The sequence below is a fragment of the Canis aureus genome, chromosome 3 (genome assembly GCF_053574225.1).
Source record: "Canis aureus isolate CA01 chromosome 3, VMU_Caureus_v.1.0, whole genome shotgun sequence".
NCBI lineage: Eukaryota > Metazoa > Chordata > Mammalia > Carnivora > Canidae > Canis > Canis aureus.
Window position 1 is genome coordinate 6,442,796 of NC_135613.1, and position 16,137 is coordinate 6,458,932.

A 16,137-nucleotide genomic window follows, 5' to 3' on the forward strand; every position below is an offset into this window, starting at 1 on the left:
CCGGGCCCGCGCCGCCCGACCGCCCGCCCCGCCGCGCCCACCGCCCCTCAGCTCCCGCACGGTCGCGCGGCCGCCGAGCTGCCGGAGCGTGGGCGGCGGTCAGGCGGCCGCCGGGGCAGCCATGCGCAGACAGGCGGCGGCGGCGGCGGCGGGAGCCGCCCGGCCCGGGGCGCGCGCGGCCTCTGCTGGCCAAGGGGCGCCGGCGCACCCGAACTGGGGTCCCCGTCCCGCCGCGCGCCCGCCGAGCGCCGTCGGGGGCCGGGCGGCCAAACGCGAGGCCGGTGGCCACAGTGCCCCGCTCCCACGTTATCTCACCGAAGCCCAGCTAACCCTTTTACAGACAAGGAGCCTGAAGTCTGCAAAGCTCAAGAAACCTGCCCGAGGACCCCCTACTAAAGATGGCACCTCAGTACTTAAATCTTACTCACCGCGCCTACATAAACTGTTGTAGCATGAACTTGGCCTCATGCTCACCAAGCCCCGCGTGGAGAGAGGACCTTAAGCGAGACCCTCAAATCCTTATATTCCCCTTTCCACCTCCTTTCCTTGACCCTACCAAAACCGCAAAGTAGTGCCTTGCCGCCGTAAACAAAACACTCGAGTTTGTTCGTGGGTTTGCAAAAACGGCATTTCCAAGTAGCCAGCATTTCACACAAGAAATAGGCTTTCATTTCCTTTCTAGCGGGCAGCAGGGATGGGGGTGCGGGGCTGGAGGAAAGAAAATGAAAGAATAAAGGTCAAGGAGAGACAATCATAAGAAAGTAATGGGAAGGGGGGACATTTCACCTTCTAGCATAACTAGGTGTGGCCTCTGAGGGCTCTTGCTACCCTCTGTGGAAAACAGCTCACTGTACAAGGCATTTCTAAATATCACAAGGAAGTGGGATATGGCAGAAAAGTAACCACCTACATGAGCTTAGTAGAATTCTGATCCAGCTCTGCCAAAAATGTTGGCAGCAAGAGTTACAGGATCCAGCAAATGGGCATAGCATCTGCCAACCTGAAAGTAAGGTTCAAACAAGACAATGAGAGTGAAAACCCATTAAGGGTTACATCCTTGGAAATCCGGCAAGTGTTAAATTGTAAAAGGGCAAGCAGTGTCTAAATTTTCACAGGACAGAAGATGGGAGTTTGCAACTACAGGTCAGTGAACTTCATCAGCCCTAGGTAGAACACTCCAATGTGACCAGTTGGAAAAGGAAAAGATAGGACCAGATTTACAGTCTTTCTCTTTTTTGCAGGAATACCAGGCAAGAGAATGCTGCAGACGTAGCAAATGCAGTTTTCAACAGAGCATCTGGCAATTCACATCATAGACAAGAAAGTGAAAATTTTAAGTTGAGTGATAACATTGAGGCAGGTTAAACACTAGGCCCAGAGGGGGCTGATGAGCAGGAACAACCAGAGACTGCTAGGAACCTGACCCAACCAACTCAAGTTGCCATCAGTGACTTGGATGAGAATGCAGCAGCACACTTAAGCTGTGGGTGACCTGAAGCAGGAAAGGATGCCTAATATACTGGATGACAAACTGGGTACAGATTATATCTAGCAAGATAAAATTTAACAGACTACTAAAGTAGTGGGGTTAAAAATAAATGCCTAAGAACAAAACAGAAATCAGTTAAAACTATGATCTGTAAATTTTAACTATATTGACTACAGTCTGAGAGATGGTCATGTAGAATAACCAGAAGTATCTTAGGTGAAGTCCATGAAACCTCATTGGGCCCTGCAAAGCTGATTCCTTACTCTTGCAGTCAAGCCACATTACTTTCTGGACACAGCTTATAAAGACAAAGAAGTGTCAGTGGTCAGTGAGTAAGCTCATAAGAGAGGACACTGTTCTGCTGAGGAAAATGGGGCTTATCAGCATGAAACATAAAGAATGCAGAGGGAAAAGAAGTGATGGATACCTATTCTTTACCTTTCTCAAGGACTGGTATGTAGAAAAGAAATTCAACTTCTGTGGTTCTACAAAAGGTACTTGAGGAAGGCACATTTCATTAAGTATAAAGAAGAAATGACCATCAATTATCACCCTTAGTAGATTCCATGTTTCTGAGGATTTACATAAAATTAAAGAGCCACCAATATCCAGGTTGTTGTACAGCAATTCATGCCTCTTGCAGCAAACTATAACTGATATCAGTTCCAACTCCAAAGGTCTGTTATTATTAAAATAATTTTTTATTCCCTGTTGATTTGGCCAGGTCTGAATTCCTAAAGTCAAACAGTTCAAATATATGTCATCATTCCTTGGCTTTCCTTTTGATATGCCTTCTTTTTTCCTTTTGATATGCCTTTCCTTTTGATATGCCTGATAAAATAAATAATAAATTTATTTTATTACCAAATATTTGTTTGAAGGAAAAAGGAGCAGCTCATGTTAACTAAAAGTTAGTCAAAGGTTAGGATAAAATTCCAACGGTTCAGAAGGCAATATAGTATTGGTTATTTCCTTTTCTTAATTCTTACTTTTTTATAGGTGGGGAAGGGCAGAGGGAAAGAGAGAATCTTAAGCAGGTCCACACCCAGCATGGAGCTCAGACACAGAATTCAATCTCACAACCCTGAGATCATGACCTGAGTTGGACACTCAGCCAACTGAGCCACCCAGGCACCCCAATATTGCTTATTTTAAATACAGCCTCAGTAACTGAAACAAATCAGTGTCTAAGCTATAGAATGTGGGATCCCTGGGTGGCGCAGCGGTTTGGCGCCTGCCTTTGGCCCAGGGCGCAATCCTGGAGACCCGGGATCAAATCCCACGTTGGGCTCCCGGTGGTGCATGGAGCCTGCTTCTCCCTCTGCCTGTGTCTCTGCCTCTCTCTCTCTCTCTCTCTGTGTGTGTGTGACTATCATAAATAAATAAAAATTTTAAAAAAAAGCTATAGAATGTCATATTTTTGAGGATGCTTCACTTAAGCAGTGTTTGGTTTTTCTGTTACATACATCTCTTCCAATCAATAAAAGAAGTATTATCTGGGACCCAACTGAAGTGGAAAAATATGTTTAAGTTGTATCTGAACAATTTAGGAAACAACTTGGTTATCTAAACCAATATGGCTGAAACAACAGACAAAATATTTTCTCCTTTGACCTAAAATAATTTTCATAAATCCTGAGAAGTACAAATCAAAATAACCCACCAAACTATTTAAATAATCCCCATAGTGCTTAGGAAATACTGATAATGGACGAGATTCATTCACACTTTAAACACTATAAGGAATTTTCCTAAATGAAAATTAATCTTTTGTTTAAAAGGACATTTTAGATTTAAATAGAAAACTTTCTGCATATTGGCTCTCTCTGGAACTTTCATTGTGGATCAGAAAACTAAAAAATAAATAAAAATTCTGAGTTTATCAAAGTAGAAATAGTTAGGATGTGAAAAGTAGAAATAGGATGTGAAAAGGTAAAAGAATACAAACTTATAGGGAAATACATTTTGGGACTGAAGAAATAGTATTTCTATCATTAAGTCAGAGACCTACAATGACATGAAGCAGTGAGCCAATGGGTATACACCCAAATACCTATAAGCACAGGTAAGCTTTGAGGCCCTGATACTTAATCACTTTGCCACAGCAACAGCATTTTAAGTATAATACAGGCTGCAATAGCATCCTTTAGGGATCATGATAGGAATATGAAAAGAATAAGAAAAATAGGAAATTGAGGTCAAATTTTGTTTAAAAACAAGCAATTTGGGGATCCTTGGGTGGCTCAGCAGTTTGGCGCCTGCCTTCAGCCCAGGGCGTGATCCTGGAGTCCCGGGATCAAGTCCCACATTGGGCTCCCTGCGTGGAGCTGCTTCTCCCTCTGCCTGTGTTTCTGCCTCTCTCTTTCTCTCTCTCCCTGTGTCTCTCATGAATAAAATATTAAAAAAAACAAGCAATTTAAAAAAATGTTCCAAGCTTTTAAAAAGCAAAAGCAGGGGATCTCTGGGTGGCTCAGTGGTTTGGCACCTGCCTTCAGCCCAGGGCGTGATCCTGGAGTCCCAGGATCAAGTCCCAGGATCGAGTCCCGCACCGGGCTCCCTGCATGGAGCCTGCTTCTCTTCTGTCTGTGTCTCTGCCTCTCTCTCTCTCTCTCCCTGTGTCTCTCATGAGTAAATAAATAAAATCTTAAAAAAAAAAAAAAAGCAAAAGCAAAAAAACATACACCAAAAAGAAGTGAACATGACCATAGAATTCGGGAGTATTCAAAGGAACTGCACTATCAGCCTCTTGAAGAGGAACATTTTAGTTAACAGAATTTTTTTTAAGGTTCATTTATTTATTAATGAGAGACACAGAGAGAGAGAGGCAGAGAGACACAGGCAGAGGGAGAAGCAGGCTCCATGCAGGGAGCCCGACATGGGACTCGATCCTGGGTCTCCGGGATCACACCCCAGGCTGAAGGCAGCGCTAAACCACTAAACCACCAGGGCTGCCCTAGTTAACAGAATGTTAAACATTGATTTAATGTGTGGGAATTTTACTTGAACAGCTTGGAAAACTATTCTAAGTTCTGGGGAAGAACTTCCACTGAGTAAGAATATACTAAAGTCCAAATGTCTCACATGGTATCCATTACAATATAATGTCAAATAATATTTAAAGGTTGATCATTTTTTTTCTCTGAACTGTGTTCTTTGAGCTTAAAGAAAAATAAAAGCGTAATCCTAAACAAATGTTTGACCTTACAAAGGAATTTTGTTTTACTAAGCTACACATTAAAAATTTATTATTTTATAAATGACTTTAATAATTTGATGAGATAAAGCATCACAAAAAGTATGTAATTAAAACAGTATTCCTGTTTTCAGATTCCCTGTTTCATGAGAGTTTAGAAGAATATTTTAAATTGTGTTTCCTCAAGGCATTGTATTTTAAGAGTTCAAACTAACAAGTATTCCAATCAAGGAGCTACACACTTGGGGTGTTTGGTCAGCTTGTGGTATTTATGAGCAAGATCCACAGCCTTCCGTCCTTGCTGAAAGGGGAAAGACCACAAAATTAAATTCCAATGATTTCCCATTTTCTTAACTCCATTGAAAAGGTAATTTATTTCTTCTTCAGTAAAGTTTTTACGAATTCTTCTTTTTTCTGTAATTAATGAGAATTTTAGAATGTATTAGTACTTGCTGGAAAAAAAAAGGGACTCTTCTTGAGACCCAAATAAGTGCTTAACTTATTCTAAGGATATGAACTACATAGTGAGAAAGCTTCATGCCTGCGCTATTCATCATAGAGAAATCCATGTCACTTTTAAAATTGAGTGCCTACTATGAAGCTAGGCCTTATCACTGTGAATTCTTCAATAACTGTAACTTAATCCCATTGTAATAATACCTGCAACATCTTTCAATCAAGAAACACAAAAATTTATAAACATTTGATTGTTAATTCTCTCAATATTCTTGTGAGGACAATTAATAAACAGCTTACCTATCTTACAGATACAGTCTTCCCAAAGGGCTCCATTACTTCACAGAATAAAAATGAATATCAACACTTGTTATTTTAATTAACAGGCTTGATAATATTTTTAAAGAATAAGGGTCTTTTGAAATTCATTTTAAAAAACACATTCATTACCTATATGGGTGCTCAGCTTACTAAAACTCAAAAAATAGGCTGCACAAGGGGAGGTTACTAATCTGGTTTTTAAGGATACTTTCTAAAACAGAAAGTATATATATATATATATATAATTGGTATCTATAAACATAACTATCTTCTGGTAATGATTACTAGGAAATAGTTTTCCTTTAACCTTTTTTTTTTTTAAGATTTTATTTATTTATTCATGAGAGACAGAGAGAGAGAGAGAGAGAGAGAGAGGCAGAGACACAGGCAGAGGGAGAAGCAGGCTCCATGCAGGGAGCCTGACCGCTGAGCCACCCAGACGTACCTTCTTTAAGCTTTTTCATTCATTGCTAATTCCTGTTATCTTTGTGGATAGATGCTGATAAGGAGAAATGTTTTCTATTTCCACTTAAGGCTGCTATTTACTTCAGTAGGACTTGAAATAGTTGGGGCGAGACAACCTTAGAATATCTTGCCCTTGAGGATCCCTGGGTGGCTCAGCAGTTTGGTGCCTGCCTTCGGCCCAGGGCCTGATCCTGGTGTCCTAGGATTGAGTCCCGTGTCGGGCTCCCTGCATGGAGCCTGTTTCTCCCTTTGCCTGTGTCTCTGCCTTTCTCTCTCTCTCTCTCTCTGATTCTCATGAATAAATAAATAAAATCTTAAAAAAAAAAAAAAGAAAAAAATCTTGCCCCTGCAGGTCAAGACTGTTAGCCATTTGTCTACCTTTCCTAGGCTTTTCCTAGGAACAGAGCCATAGTTCAGATCTTTTAAAACAGTAATGAAAATATTACCAGCAGAAGGCTGAGAAATCATTGAAAATAATGTCTGATTATTACTTAATGGTATTACTTAGAATGTAAGCTCCATGAAGATAAGAATTTTGTCTGTTTTGCAAACCATTGCATCCCCAGTGCCTAAAACAGTGTCTGACACATAGCAGATGATCAATAAATATTTTGTGGAAAGAAAAAACTTAGTGGTAAAAAGTGTTTCAAAACTTATCAATGGGGGCTCCTGTGTGGCTCAGTTGGTTAAGAGTCTGCCTTCAGCTCAGGTCATGATCCCAGGGTCCTGGGATCAAGCCAAGTCAGACTCCTTGCTCAGCGGGGAGTCTGCTTCTCCCTCTCCCTCTGCTACTCCCCCTGCTTGTGCTCTTGTGCTTACTCTCTCTCAATAAATAAATCTTAAAAAACAAACAAACAAAAAACTTATCAATAAATTTACTCTTTACTTTTGGGTCTACTGGAAAACTGCTGTTACCCAAGAAATACAGGATTTCAACTTCACTTGCTAAATGATTTGAATTCATTATATTCAGAAATGGACAGATTATTACAATGTTCAGGATACTAGCATTTGGAAGTTGTTCACATAAAGACAATTCCGACTTTTCTAATGCATCTGCCATCTCACTGAGTCCTATAACTGTGCCCAATTCTCAAAGGTTACTGCAGCAGCCTACGAGGAAGCAGCTCTACCCCGCAAGGCTTCTCTTCTGTGGCTCCTTTAGCACTCCTCTTAATATTGATTGAATGTTAGGAAAGAGTAGGGGAAAGTAGGCAAGAAGGCTCAGTTCTAGAGACCCTTATTTTTCAAACCTTCTCAACACACCAGTTCATCCTGAACGAGAGCCAAGGCTCTTTAAAAGCTCAGATGCTGCAATGGTCTCTTCTCAAAAGAATGGTTCCAAATTTGAATGTAACTTACAACCAAACTTATAGTCATAACTGTCTCTTGAAAAGAAACGGAAATCAAGGGGAGAAAATGGCAACATATCCAAAATTCCTAGCCTGCTTGTAAAAGAGATATAAGACCAAACTACTCCATACCTCAAGATGCCTTTCCAAATTCTAAAAAAAAAACAAACAGGCCAAATTATTGACTATTTGGTTTTAGCTAAAGCGATTCTTACAAAAAAGACACATGTATTTATGAGCTGGATATCACTTAACAGTATTTAGGATCCTTCTGTATAATCAAATATAACCATAATTATGTTCACTTCATGAGGCTCTGGAAATGAGTTTACTATGTAAAATGATCATAATATATTTTTAGTTGTTATATATTTGCTTTTAAATCATGTTGTTGAAAAAATCCATTATTAATTTGATGTCAACTCCTTGTCAAAAGCAAATTTTCCAAGTACAACATGTTTCTATGGAAAAGTAACCATTTTCTAACAGTTTCTACAGAAAACATTACTTCAAAAGGTGGGCTGCCCTATAGGAGTACTGTATGTAATTTTAATTTTCATGCAAAACTTTTAACTTAGAAGAAGATCCAGGGAGACCTAGGTGGCTCAGTAGTTGAGCATCTGCCTTTGGCTCAGGGCATGATCCTGGGGTCCTGGGATAGAGTCCCATATTGGGCTCCCTGCATGGAGCCTGCTTCTCCCTCTGCCTATGTCTCTGCCTCTCTCTGTCTCTCATGAATAAATAAAATCTTAAAGAAAAGAAAAAGAAAAGAAAAGAAAAGAAAGAAAAGAAAAGAAAAGAAAAAGATCCAGATATAAAAAGTAAATTCGAGGGGTGCCTGGCTGGCACAGTTGGTAGAGCACGTGACTCTTGATCTTGGGGTTGTGAGTTTGAGCCCCACACTGGGTCTAGAGATTACTTAAAAAAAAAAAAAAAAAAAAAAAAAAAAAACAGTAAACTTGACATTTCCTTTAAGGCTTTGGAAGTAAAAATGTCCAGGTAAATATATAGCAAAATGTTTCCATATGTATCAAGTCTAAATATTTCTGCAATAAATAACAGAATAACTCTATAGATATTACTAAATTCCAGGGTTTTTTTGACAAGTAAGGTGCTCAACTGCTTATTCTTACTCTGCAGGTATTAATTCGATATGAAGAGAAGAAAATGATAATGTTAAGTCTCTAATAAACTTAGAATGGTGACAAACTTGAAATGTTAACCTGTAATTAAATAAAAATTCTTAGAAGTTAACTCATTGTTTAAGAAGTATTTTGATTTTTAAGCAGGGTTTTGAAGTATATACTATTTGTCTCTTCAATTCTGGTGGTGTGAAGTGCTATAGTTATGAACCAAAATTTGCTGCAAAATCTCTCTGAAGCACTTACACATAGGAGAATAATTTTGTTCTTAAAATAGACATGTGATCCAGAGGCTAGAAGAGGGGCTTCTGAAAAAAGACAGGCTTGCATTTGAATGTAAGCTCTGCCATTTGCCAACTCATTTTACCTTAAAGTGGGAATAAAATAAAACCTACCAGGCAGCCTGGGTGGCTCAATGGTTTAGCGCCGCCTTCAGCCCAGAGTGTGATCCTGGAGATCCGGGATCTAGCCCCATGTCAGGCTCCCTGCATGGAGCCTGCTCCTCCCTCTGCCTGTGTCTCTGCTTCTCTTTCTGTGTGTCTCTCATGAATAAATAAATAAAATCTTTTAAAAAAACAAAACCTACCTTATAACATTATTATAAGAATTAAAGGAAACGTCTATGAAACACCTAATCCATATTAGGTACTTAATGTTTCCTTCTGCTTCTTCCTCAGCTGACAAACAATGGGGGAGAAAGCAACACGAGGAAGGAAAGTGGGAAGGCTCTTGTTTTAGAAACTATGGCCCTCTTCAGAGCCAAGGGTTATCATTTAAGAACCATTAATGATGAGACTGAGAACAATCCTGCAGCTGTCCTCTTTTTCTCAGAACTATATGCAATTTAGGTTTATTTAAAAATTAAATATATTCACTTATTCTTTCAGAAGTAGCAGATTCACTACTGAGTTGTCTTCTACGTGGGGTCAGCAGAATTTCTGAAAAATACAGAAAACATTTAGGATAAAATATCAATCTGAGTAAGAGCACGTTAATTCCATTAGTATGGTATTTCCTACACACCTCCCCCCCACCTTCTAGTGGGAATTCTTAGATGGATTAGGAAGAATTTTTAAACCACCAGAGACTAAATCTGTTCCCTGGGTACATCTTAAAACACTGGTTTCTCATAGACATTTTCTTTTCAACATTATTTTGGTCTCTAGTTTTTTAATATATTTAATGTTCTGGATCACAGCTCAGAAGGTATAGTCATAATTACAGTTTCAAAGCTGCTGAATTAATTACTTTTGTTACAGATAAGTGATTTCCTTAGTTCATTTTTATATCTGTCTTCAGCTTCCACAATGACTTTATGACGATCACACTGGTATGGGCAAGAGTGCAAGAGCTTGCTAAAATTTCGGCTATTCAGAGATTTTCCTACTGCTATGCAACCTAAAAGAAAACAAAGTAAAATGATGTATAGATTATTACAAAATAGCTAATAACAAATCTATAAAAGCAAATATCTTTATGATGGTAACTGAAGTGAAATCAGGAACTTAATTATAAATATGTCAAGAAATTCTGTCATAAAGGATTAAAGACAACAGATACAATACTGTGAGATAAGTGTTACAATACTGTGTGTAAACACACAATAGGTGTGAACAGTTAGGGTGATATATATAAAAGGACTGTCTAGCTTGGTTAAGTTCTGAGCAGGAGTCACTATTAGGAAGATATCCAGGGATCCCTGGGTGGTGCAGCGGTTTGGCGCCTGCCTTTGGCTCAGGGCGCAATCCTGGAGACCCGGGATCGAGTCCCACATCAGGCTCCCGGTGCATGGAGCCTGCTTCTCCCTCTGCCTGTGTCTCTGCCTCTCTCTCTCTCTCTCTGTGACTATCATAAATAAATAAAAAAAATAAAAAAAAATTTAAAAAAAAGGAAGATATCCAAAAGAAGTGACTCTAATGCCCAGTTTTCTTTTTTTTCCTAATGTTTTATTAAGGAAAATTTCAAAGACACAAGAGTAAAGGGAAAAGTATAATGAACTTCCACATAGCTCTCATTCACCTTCAATAATTATTGTCATGGTCAGTCATATTTGTCTACAACCCCCTATACTCTGATCTGCCCCCCATGTATATACTGGATTATGAAGCCTGAAACTGACATTAAAGTATCACTTCATCTGTAAATACTTCATATGCAACTCTAACAGAGAAGGACTCTTTCCTCCAAACACATAAAACCATTATCAAGCCTAAAAAAATTATACCTAATATAATCTAATAACCAGTAAGTGTTAAAATTTCCTCATGATTTCAAAACTTTCTTTCTTTTTTTTTTTTTTTAAGCTTTCTTTTTATGGTTGGTTTGTTTAAACCATGATCCGAAGAAGGTCCATCATTACATTCAATTGAAAGGTCTCTTGAGTTTTTTTTTTAAGATTTTATTTATTCTTGAGAGAGAGAAAGAGAGGCAGAGACACAGGCAGAGGGAGAAGCAGACCCCATGCAGGGAGCCTGACACGGGACTCAATCCCAGGACTCCAGGATCACGCCCTGGGCCAAAGGCAGATGCTTAACCGCTAAGCCACCCAGGCGTCCCTCTTGAGTTTCTCTTAATCTATAAATTCTCCTCTCTTCCTCTTTATCATTTACTTATGTAGACACTGGGTCATTTGTACTATGGAGCTACCCAAAGGCTAGGTTTCACTGATTATATTCTAGTTAAATGCTTTAAAATGTTCCTGTGTGTGTCCAATAAACTAGTAAAACCAGTAATCAGATCTGGATGAGTGATAGGATTCAGATTCAATTGTGGGTTTTTTTTAAGATTTATTTTAAAATATTTATTTGAGAGAGAGCATGAGTGAACACAATTTGGGGGAGAGGTAGAGGGAGAGGGTCAAGCAGACTCCCTGCTAAGCAGGGTGTACAACACAGAACTCGATCTCAGGGCCCTGAGATCATGACCTGAGCCGAAGTTAAATGCTTCACCCACTGAGTCACGCAGGCACCCCTACTTTATTTTTTATTTTTATTTTTATTTTACAGAGAGAGAAAACAAGGAGTGGAGAGAGGGGTAGGAGAACCTCCAAGCAGATTCCCTACCAAGCACAGAGCCTGACATGGGGGCTCAATCCCATGATCCTGAGATCATGAAGCAGAAATCAAGAGTCAGATGTTCAACTGACCGAGCCCCCGAGGTGCCCCAATTCAATGGTTTTTAGTATAGCTCATCACAGGCAATATTGCGGACTTCTTACTGCATCATATTAACAGACACATAAAGTATCTCCTTCTTTTTTTTAATATTTTATTTAAAAAAATAAAGATTTTATTTATTTTATTAATGAGAGACACACAGAGAGAGAGGGAGGGAGAGGCAGAGACACGGGCAGAGGAAGAAGCAGGTTCCATGCAGGGAGCCCGACGTGTGACTTGATCCTGGGACTCCAGGATCACGCCCTGGGCCAAAGGCAGGCGCTAAACCGCTGAGCCACCCAGGGATCCCCTCTCTCTCTGTTTTCTTAATGTTAAGATTGATCACTAGGTTTGGGTGATGCTAGCCACATCCATTCATTATAAAGTTCCCCATCTGCCTATCACCTAATGTTATTAGTGGCCCATTCCTAAAGGACTAGAAGTTAGCCAGGCAGGAAGTTGGCTGGGATGAAGATATTTCAAGAACAATGAACATGTGCAGAATCACCAAAAAGCAAAAAAGCATAGTGTGCTCAGAGAATTGTAGGTACTTTGGTGTGGCTAGAGTACAAGGTATGAGAGAAATGTGGGAGGAAAGTTGAGGCTAGTAAAGGTTGGGAGGGCCAGATAAGAATAATCTTGAAAGCCATGCTAAGTATTTCTCACTATCTTTAAGTCAGTGGGGAGGAACTAAAGGATATTTATTAAGCAGGGAAATGACTTTCGTTTGTCTCATAGAAAGCTTACATGAAGGTAGGAGGATCATTTGAGGGGTTACTTCAACAGTCCAGAATATAAATGAGGGGACTGTGCAACAGGACATTTACAGGGAGAATGAAGAGATTTCCGAGGTAAAAATTGGTGAATGATAAGCTGTTGGGATAATGGAAAAGCTTAGGAAAATTCTTAAGCAACCTGAAGTTGATTGAATGACAAAGTTTAGGATAAGGATGGCAACTTTCTGACAGACTTAAAGAGAACAAATATGCAATAAAATTTAACAAGTAGAAGCAGAACAAGATCTCAAAAAATTTAAAAGCCAGGCAGAGAGTTTGAGTCCATGAGTTACAGAGAAGCGCTGAGGGTTCTTTAGCTTGGTGACATGATAAAAAGCACATGTTAGAGAAGTTAACATGCACATTATATCTGGGGCTTGGTAAGACTTGAAACTGCAGGGATCCCTGGGTGGTGCAGCGGTTTGGCGCCTGCCTTTGGCCTAGGGCGCGATCCTGGAGACCCGGGATCGAATCCCACATCGGGCTCCCGGTGCATGGAGCCTGCTTCTCCCTCTGCCTGTGTCTCTGCCTCTGTCTCTCTCTCTCTCTGTGACTATCATAAGTAAATAAAAAAAAAAAAAAAAAAAAAAAAGACTCGAAACTGCAAGACTGCTAGAAAGTTGGTGCAATTGAGGCATGAGTAAAAAGGCCTATGTGGGAATGAAAAAAAGAACCAAACTTGACAGACCAGAAATAGGAGATGTAAAGAGAAAAAAATGATTATAGATGATTTAAGGTTTGAAATTTGGGAGGCCAGAAGAATAGCAACAACACTAATAGAAATGGACTGGGTGGAAGTAAGGCAATTTAAGAGGGAGGAAGATGTGTTTTGAATACAATAAGCTTAAAGTTAAAAACAAGATATTGAAATGAGTATATCCTGGACACAGCTGAAAATAGAGGAATGAGGCTATAACCCAAGGTAGAAGCCCAGTAGAGAGATACAGATTTGAAAATCATCATTAAAATGATAGTTGATGCCACAAAAGTAAATGCTTCAACAGTGCTGAGTAAGTGCTACAGATTATGTCTTGGGGGAAATCTGTAGAAATGGGGCAGGAACAGAAAAATAAAGCAATATAGGTGGTAAAATGGCGTGGCTTTTAGACTTAAGGACTGAGTTCTATTCATCTTTGATACCCATGCCTGCCACAGGACAAATACTCCCTAAGTGTCTGTTAAATGAATGAATTATTACTGAAGAAAGGACTAGGAAAGAACCATCTCAAACAAGTAAGGGGTGAAAGGGAGTTAACAGCTTTAAATCATCCACTCTGCCTTCTGAAATACTTCCAACCAGAGGTTCCCAAATTTTTCTACTTCATGGCATCCCTAAGTTCTTGGTGATCTTTTTACAGCACCCCTGGGCCAAAGAAATACTGATTATCTGTTAAGTCCAAAACATCTTACTATGTATTTATGTTCTAATAATTTAGTAACCATTTGAAAAAATAATACACGTAAATTGAAAATAATAGGGGCATTTGGACCCATGCTGGAGCTTGTAAATAAACCCTCGTGTGTTTGCTAAAAAAAAAAAAAAAAAAGAAAGAAAATAATAGGGGCATGTGGGTGGCTGAGTTGGTTGGGCATCCAACTCTTGATTTCAGCTCAGGTCATGATCTTAAGGTCATGGGATAAAGCCCCACATGCAGCCCAGAATTTGCTTCTCCCTCTTCCTCTGTTCCTCCCCCACTCCCATATGTGCACTCTAAGAAATAAGGAAATAAAAATTTTTAAAGGAAAATAATATTTAAATTTCATTCTTTTAAGATTATTTATTTATTTATTCATGAAAGACACAGAGAGAGAGAGGCAGAGACACAGGCAGAAGGAAAAGCAGGCTCCTCACAGGGAGCCTGATGCGGGACTTGATCCCAAGACGCCAGGATCACAACCTGAGCCAAAGGCAGATGCTCAATCACTGAGCCACCCAGGTGCCCCAAATTTCATTCTTATTAAGCACAATTAATCCTAATGGGTTATATGCACCTACTAAGTACAGCACAACTTTTCAAACCTCAGAATCTGACTGACACTGCCACCCTCATCTCTTATTCCACATTATTTTCATGTGGTGCTTGCTTTTAATCACAGCCACTGAAAGCCCAGCTCCACAAAGACATGACATCATCAAAAGGAATGTAATGCAATCTAATGCTGAAACTGTAAATGACTCTGAGCTAGTAGTGCCTGTAGTATCCAAAAGATGTTGAATGTTTTGTGTTTCACTTAAAATTTAAAGTATTGTGTAGTGCTCTTGTGAGTTCACTGCAGACCTCCAGGGAGCCTGGGTGGATGGTTGGGAAAGTGTATCTTTAAACTACTGAGAGGGAAAGATTTCAAGGAATGATAGTCAATAGTGCAGAGATACTAAAGAGGATACGAATTTTTTAAAAAGTCACTGGTTTGGGCAGAAAAACAAAAGAGACTTCAGGTAATCTTTAACATTTAAGTTTAGTAGAATGGCAATAAAAGAAGTCAGATTGCAGGGAGTTAAGAAGGGAATAAATATATTGAAAGAGAAAGGAGAAAAAGCGTCTGGCAATGATGAAAGAAAGAGTGGCTGAATACTTGAAGAGACAGCAAGTCACATCAAGTATTTAGATTTTTCCTTCTCTCTCTCTCTTTTCTAAAATTTTTATTTACTTCAGTATCTCTATACCCAACATGAAGCTCAAACCCATAACCCTGAGATTAAGAGTTGCATGCTCCTCTAAATGAGCTAGCCAGGCGCCATAAAATTTTTCTTTTTTAGATGAAGAGAAATAAACATAGTTTATGGCGGGACAAAAGGAGCTAAAGAATAGAAAGGTAATGAAAAGAAAGACTTCATAAGTACTAAAACAGGGAGGAAAAAGAGATGGGATTCAGATTATAGTTAGATATAGCTAAGTTTTAGAGCACTAGAGACAAACTTTACATCCAAGACTAAAGAATGTTATTTTGAGCCTAACATAGAATAGCCTCAATTTTGTCCATAGAGCAGAGTGAGACCCTAAAAGAGGAAATATTAGGGTATGGAGGGGAAGGGAGGTCAGGTTAAGCATTGTGGAACATTTATTATAGGGATCTTGCAGAAAAAATAAAATAATGGGGCATGGAACACTAGAAACATTTACATATTAACAATAGACATAAAAAATAGATATTGTTTAATATTTAATGTATTTTTATTTTTATTTTTTATTTTTTTTATTTTTTTTATTTAATGTATTTTTAAAGAATACTTAATGTCTTGTGTTTAAAGCATTATTCAGAATACATACCTATTGGCACTCTGAAAATATAAAAAATGTTTACCTTACTCAATAAAGTTAAATTTGTAGATGGTATTAATTGTGATAAAAATAGAATAAAGTAACAAAAAGTATTAGCTGTGGTGATTCTTACAAATAAATACTGGGAACACAGGCTAGTGCAGACAGGAAGTATTGATCTGAATGTTTTATTATACCCCAAACTGTTAAATTTCTTCAAAGGAAATAAAGTTTAAATCACACAGATAGAATTATTACAAATCCTAGTTAATTAATATCATACAAAGTTTTAATTACAAAACAACTGTAATTGAAGAATATTTACCTGAGCATCTATACTTTAACATTTTGGGATGATTGTCTGTTGCCAGAAAACTGATGGCTTCTTCATCTATTATATCTGAACATAATGTAAATGGATCTGGAAAAAAAAACTGCAACATGTAAGATTCTTTTGATTAATGAAAAGGACTGGACATTGATGTAATATATTAGTTTTCAATATTTTCATAAACTTTAGCACAGTAC

General features: G+C 38.8%; 1 protein-coding gene and 1 long non-coding RNA gene across 16 annotated transcripts in view; one reads left to right on the forward strand and one right to left on the reverse strand.

Moving 5' to 3' along the window:
- Window positions 1-263: 263 nt before the first annotated feature.
- On the forward strand, window positions 264-2,202 carry LOC144306630 (uncharacterized). Its single transcript, XR_013373727.1, has 2 exons — window positions 264-1,143; window positions 1,242-2,202. It is a non-coding gene; the product is annotated as an uncharacterized LOC144306630 (long non-coding RNA).
- The window catches only part of TERB1 (telomere repeat binding bouquet formation protein 1), a 49,720-nt gene continuing 35,750 nt past the window's right edge, over window positions 2,168-16,137 (reverse strand). For 7 of the 15 annotated variants that reach the window (XM_077885996.1, XM_077886023.1, XM_077886006.1 and 4 more), the window contains 5 exons: window positions 15,935-16,042; window positions 9,667-9,816; window positions 9,294-9,356; window positions 4,925-5,096; window positions 2,168-2,320 (listed from right to left, as the gene is read on the reverse strand). In XM_077885996.1, coding sequence (XP_077742122.1) covers window positions 2,239-2,320; window positions 4,925-5,096; window positions 9,294-9,356; window positions 9,667-9,816; window positions 15,935-16,042 — 575 coding nt within the window. In that variant the 3' untranslated portion in view covers window positions 2,168-2,238. Of the gene's footprint in view, window positions 2,321-4,924; window positions 5,097-5,438; window positions 5,477-7,408; window positions 7,430-8,813; window positions 8,959-9,293; window positions 9,357-9,666; window positions 9,817-15,934; window positions 16,043-16,137 lie in introns of those variants that run through there. The other 8 variants (XR_013373714.1, XM_077886007.1, XM_077886055.1 and 5 more) reach the window with 8 other exon arrangements.